The sequence below is a fragment of the Chrysochloris asiatica genome, unplaced genomic scaffold (genome assembly GCF_000296735.1).
Source record: "Chrysochloris asiatica unplaced genomic scaffold, ChrAsi1.0 scaffold00125, whole genome shotgun sequence".
Lineage (NCBI taxonomy): Eukaryota > Metazoa > Chordata > Mammalia > Afrosoricida > Chrysochloridae > Chrysochloris > Chrysochloris asiatica.
The window spans coordinates 8195189-8201428 of NW_006408643.1; the positions used below are offsets into that span (position 1 = coordinate 8195189).

A 6240-nucleotide genomic window follows, 5' to 3' on the forward strand; every position below is an offset into this window, starting at 1 on the left:
ACCCCTCCGTCACCCTGTACCCCTCAGTCACCCAGCCCCCTCAGTCACCCTGTACCCCTCAGTCACCTAGCTCCCCTCAGTCACCTCTCCGTTCCTGTTCCCTTGTTGGAATCGGGCAGATGCCCTGCCTGGTGCCACAGTTACCTCATACCTCCCATAGCCACCTTGTCTGTCCATCCCCAGTTACTCCATCTGTCTGTCCCCACAGCCACCCCACCATGCTCAGTTACCATGCTGGGTTGAATCTGATTGTCCATGTGGTACACAAGCAAGCTGTGGTTGAGCCATGCTCAGAGCGTTCCCTCAGTCCACACACGGGGGTGCCTGTCACTCCCCACCCCACCCCCAGTCCACACACCGGGGTGCCTGTCACTCCCCGCCCCACCCCCCCCAAGCCCACACACCGGGGTCGGGGTCCTCCAGCTTCTCCTTCAGCCGTGGGAAGGCGGGGCGCAGGGACTCAGGGTACTTAAGGAAGACCTTGTACATGATCAGCACTGCCTTCTTCCGGATGTAGGGCTTGGTATGTGACATCTGTGGGCAAAGGGGGTTCAGTCTCTGTACCCCACCATATCCCACAGCACCTCAAAACCCACCCCAAACCATAGGAGGTGCTCTCCAGTCACTACCTACCAGCCCCAGTAACCACAAACAAGGTCCAGGGCAGAATCAAAGACCCAAAGTCCATCCTGACCCTTCACATCTGTCTGCTTCCAGGTCCCCAACCCACCAGGACTGGGTGGGAGACTGAGCTACAAAGTACGCATGCCTGGCCTCTCCCTTCAACCTATTCTGTTGATTCTGGAGCTCCGGCTGGGGGGTCCTCACCTCCTCTGACTGCTTGCCCTGAGCTCCCCACTCAGCCCAACACCCACATGCACAGTGGGGCTCGGGACCAGTGATCGAGGACACCACAGAGCACCCATCAAGGAATGGGCAGAGCCGGATGCCAAGCCCAATCAATCTAGAACCAACATGAGCAGGGTCTGCCCAGCTGGTTGTTGTGGGCAATCTCCAGCCCTGATCCCCCCCACACCCCCAGGCTCTGGCTACCGGAGCTGGTAGTCGCACAGAGCAGGAAGCTGCTGAGCGCCATTGTAAGGGGCACATCAACAAGGGGTCCATCCTCCCAGCCCTTAGTGGATTAGGCTGAGTGCTGGGCAGACGTCAGAGAACCAGGAGGACCCAAGACTCTGACAAGCGTGGGTCCTGTGAGCAGAACTAAACCGCTGTGGTCAGAGACAGACGCACGCCTCAGACAGACTGTGCAAGCAGGGGTGTGACCCTGCTCCTGGCTGTTGGAACAGTTAGTCCAGGTGTGGTCAGGCAGAGGAAAGCCTCAGGGATGAAGCAGAATAAGCACCCTCATGCAGACCTTACTAGGGAGGTAGCTAACTGGGGAGGGGGTGAAGCTGCCCTTGGGGCACCCCACCTCACTTCTCTCCCCAAGGACAGGGGCATGAGAATACACGTGCTCCAGGATAGACCCAGCGTGACAGGGCAGGGGGGCAGTGACTTGTCCTGGCCTCCCATCCCAGTCACTGTCTGCACGGCCCCCTTCACTGGATATCCTGACCTGAGCCTGCCAGGCCTCAGACGAGCGTGCAAACTCACCAGCGTCATGATGTCATTTGCCAAATCTCTGGCCAGATCTGGGGTGACAAAACAGGCCAGGCCAGTTAGTGCAACTCCAGTGTCGTACTGACTAGGGCTGCTCAGGTCCTGCAACAGGAAGGCCAAGGGTCAGCGGGTGGCCACACACACACAAGTCAGGAGGGCACAGCTGTCTCGGGGAGCAGTCCCGCACACCAGGTCACCCCTCCCTGTCTCGGGGAGCAGTCCCGCACACCAGGTCACCCCTCCCTGTCTCAGGGAGCAGTCCCGCACACCAGGTCACCCTTCCCTGTCTCGGGGTGCAGTCCTGCACAGCAGCTCCTGCAGGAGACCAATCACTCCATCTACAGGAGCCAGGCAGCCATGTCTGGGGGAATCAGAACATTCCGAGGCAGAGAGTGAGCTGACTCTCAGATGATATAGGGGCTGTGGCTCCTGTAAGCGCAGCCCTCGGTCCAGGGAACCTAGCGTGGGCACGAGGGGCTCGGGCGCTCGTCCTCGGAATCCTGCTGCCTGAGGGCATGTGCCAACGGCAGGAGCTGTGCTGGGCACAGTGGTTAAACGCCTGACTGTGAACCAGAAGGTCAGCACCCTGGCCCACGAGCTGCTGTTCTCACACAGATGACGCCAAGGAGGCCCTGTGGCATGCTTCTATTCTGCAGGATGGGCTGAGAGTCAGAGCCACAGAAGCACTCGTATTCCCGGAGGAGGCGCTGATAGCTGCCCAAGCCTCCCCATCACACACCTCCGTCCTAAGCCTGCAGATCTAGCCAAAACTCAAAGGCCTCATCTCTACACCAGGGAAACGCTGCCGCGGACTACAGACTGGCTCTGGACAGCTTTGAGCCTCCAAGGACGTGAGGCAAAGCACATCACACCTGCCTCTCTCGGCTGCAGCTGGAAATAGGAAAATGCTGGCTTTTCCAGCCTCACCTATCCCGGGCCAATGGCTCAGACCATCATGGGATCCCACAGAACAAGACTATGACCACACCACACTGACCAGCAGGCCGAAGGCATTAGCGGAAGCCTCAGGAGCTGGCTAGGGACTTTTGGAAACCAGTGAGCAGTGAGGAAACCCCATCAAGCCTTGCGCAGTGTGGTGTAGGCCAGATTCGCTTCGGCGCACGGGAGAAGGGGCAGAGCAGGCGCTAGGCCTCTGTGGGCTCACCTTGCGGATCTGGTTAGTGGTCAGCATGATGACATCTGTGCCCTCGTGAAAACACTGGGAAGCAGCCAGGTACCCAATCCGCTGAGGGAGGGAAAGAGGGAGGTTTAAGGCTTGAGACGGACACAGGGCTGCACTTAACCTTCCTCCTGGGAGCCCCTAGCCCTGCCATGGAAGACTCACTGCTAGAAGCAGCCACCGCCCCAGGACCCAGGAACTGTTCAGGAACCAGGCAGTGAAAGAGGCCCGAGTGCGGGGACTTCCAGTGTTTCTGTAACGTTCTGCTGTAAAGCTCAGTTACTGACATTCGGCCTCTCACTCATTGGCACCCAGTGTCATAGGGGGACTCCATTCCCGTGACCTCGAAGCTGAGTGTGTGACCACACCCAGCCCTTGGGCCAATGAGCTCACCTTGAATGTGAACTTGGAGGCGCTCATCACTTCAATGATGTTGAAGGCCGCCCAGCTGATGTCGTATCCAAGCATTTGTAACTGGTGGGGATGGAATCACAGCGCCGTCAATTCGCAGCCCAGAGACAACATGTCTCGGGGCATCTGCCCTGCTTGACACAGAAGACCTCCCAGGTGATAGCCCTGGCCTAGCACGACCACAATGGGAGCTCCCAGTGGGCACTGGCAGGCCCCTCCTCTCCCTCCCTCCCATCTTGAGAAGGAGAGACACAGAGGGGCCAGCCACACCCACCACCCTGCAGGGCCTCTAAGGTCAGTGCCTGCCAGCCATGTACTTACATACGTCAGTTTGCAGACAGCGTTGGCTTTGACGGCGATGTTGTCTTGCTTCAGTTCTTGCTTGATTTCATCAATGCACTGAGAGATGTATTTTGCCTGAAAGAGGGAAAAGAACTTAGCAATTGCAAGTGTCTTGCAATTAAAGTGAACAGAAGTAAATACTGTTAACTGATGGTACATGGAGGGGATTGCAATCACTGTAACAAAGCAAAGTGTGTGACGTGCTGAATGTAAAACTGATGATCTGCTTCGTAAACCTTCACTCAATTCATAATAACAACTTAAACAAAAGGAAATAAAAAACAGGATTAAAAAAAAATAAGCATAAAATCATTCAGAGAAACAGCTTCAGAAAGCAGCCAATCACAGTCACACCCTATCTGACTGCACGAATGCACTCCTGCAGTGTCCATGACAGGCAGGTGCACATGTGTACACGCATGCATGCCCACGCACGCACATACGCCATCAGTGATGCTGGGGGGGAGGGGGAGGGGGGCTACTGGTAAGGGTACCACAGGGTTTCCTTTCTGAGCCTTGCAACATTCTGGAACGAGACATAGGTGATGGGGGCACATCTCCCAGCGTCCACTGAAGCCCTGGCATCATCCCATCTGTGTGCTCGGGGGAGGCGGAGGCTGTCTCCCATTGCTGTTCCGGGAAGCTGCTCCTCCCTCTGACATCAGCCACACACTGGATCCCCCTCGGGCTGTGCAGGGGCAGGCTTCCCCCACAGCAGCAGCAGTGCGCGGCTGACCGCATGTCTGACCCTCCTCGGCACCCTCTGGCTGCTCTCAGGAGCACAGTGTTCTCAGGGCGTGACCATGTCCCTGCAGGATCAGAGCTTCCTTCTCAGTACAATGGTGCAGATGACTGACCACACTGTCCACCCATCTGTCCACGGGCACTCGGGCCGTGTCTGCCTTTTCGCTACTATAGTGCTGCGATTACGTGCGTGTACAGTTTCTGCGTGGTGAGTTCAAGTGTCTCATGAATCAATACCTGGGGATGGAACTGCTGGGTCGTGTGGTATGCCCACATGTTTGACTTTCTGAGGAAATCACCAGACTGTTCCATAGCGGCGACACCACTTCACACACAGATCCTCCACAGCCTCACCAACCCTGTGACCGCCACTCTGCTCTTCCCCTCTGACTAGTGAAGAGCAGGGTCCGAGGTGCTGGCCCGTCAGGCACTGGGGAGCAGAAGCGACAAACACCCAGTGGGCGGGTCTCAGTAACTTGAAGCTTGTCAGAAGGATATGGTGACCTGGGTCCCAATGCTCCAACTCGCCATCATGAAACATTCACAGTTGTCTGGGGCCTCACGTGACTCTAGGAGCTGAGGTGCTAGGATGAGTCTAGGTGCACACCAGAGGTGTGGGAAGGATGAAGCCAGGTCTCTCACATCCCAAACACCCCCATGTGCGGGCAACACTTTTTGGGATGGCATGCTAGTAGATGTGCTAAATTAACTCAAGAAGGAAGCCACAGAAATGAAAACCTGCCTCCAAACAAATACCAGAACATGACTACTCAAAGCATCACAACTCAGTAGACAAAAGAGGAAGACAGAACCAGAGGTGGAGGCAGAGAGGAGGACATGGAAAGACGGAGCAGCTGAGGGCTCTAGACTCATGGAAAGAGAAAGGCTGTGTGCTGGCAGCCAGGAGGGAGATTTACAGAATGTGCCCTTTGGTTGTTTAAATGATTATATATTCCTGTGTGGTTTTGTGTACATCAAAACAAAAAACGGAATAGAAGCAAATACTGTTGAATGACGATGCACAGAGGTCCCTATAATCATTGCAATGAAAGGAAATACAATAAGATGAGTACAAAACCAATGTTCTCCCATGTAAAACCATCACTCAATTCACAATAAAAGCTTTTTTTTTTTTTAAAAAAAAAGGAAGACATCCGGATTTCAAAATTTATGACATGGCTACGATGTTTGATACTGGTATAATGAAAGATATATTGATCACAGGAACAGAATTGACAAACCAGAAATTAACCCATCCACATACAGCCAACTGATTTTTGACAAAGTGCCTAAGTATATTGCATAGGGAGGAGATAGTTTCTTTAACAGATGGTGCTGGCAGAACTGGAAAATGATATGCAAAAGATTGAAACGAGACCTTTACCTCACACCTTATACAAAAACCAACTCAGCATGGATTAAAGACCTAAATGTGAATCCCAAATTATGAAGGTCATCAATGAAAAACTAGGGACAAATGTGAGGGCTCTAATTCAGAGCATACACAGATTACCAAACATTTTGAAAACTACACAAACAACTGTAAACAAAATAGATGATTAGGACATACTAAAAATTAAGAACTGTGTGCATCAAAAGACTTCACCAAAAGAGTAAAAAGGAAGCCCACAGAATGGGAAAAATCTTTTGCAATGACACATCAGACAAGGGATTTATTTCCAAAACATATAGGAAACTACAACACATCTATAAGAAAAAGGCAAATGACCAATTAAAAAGTGGGCACAGGACATAAACAGACACTACACTGAGGAGGAGATCCGGGCAGCCAACAAGCATATGAAGAAATGTGCCAAATTAACACCATCACTAACCATTGTTGTTGTTGTTGTCAGGTGCCGAGTCGGAACCGACTCATAGCGACCCCATGCACAGCAGAACGAAACAATGTCCGATCCTGGGCCAACCTCACTACCGCTGCC

The 6240-nt window shown here is 53.4% G+C and overlaps 1 protein-coding gene across 2 annotated transcripts in view; it reads right to left on the bottom strand.

The window, feature by feature from the left end:
* Positions 1 to 6240, bottom strand: part of AP3D1 (adaptor-related protein complex 3, delta 1 subunit) — a 52289-nt gene that overhangs the window by 18066 nt on the left and 27983 nt on the right. For both annotated transcript variants that reach the window (XM_006868980.1, XM_006868979.1), the window contains exons 2-6: positions 3533 to 3628; positions 3194 to 3274; positions 2786 to 2866; positions 1615 to 1722; positions 405 to 534 (exon numbers count right to left, since the gene is read on the bottom strand). In XM_006868980.1, the coding sequence (XP_006869042.1) occupies positions 405 to 534; positions 1615 to 1722; positions 2786 to 2866; positions 3194 to 3274; positions 3533 to 3628 (496 nt within the window). The remainder of the gene's footprint in view (positions 1 to 404; positions 535 to 1614; positions 1723 to 2785; positions 2867 to 3193; positions 3275 to 3532; positions 3629 to 6240) is intronic.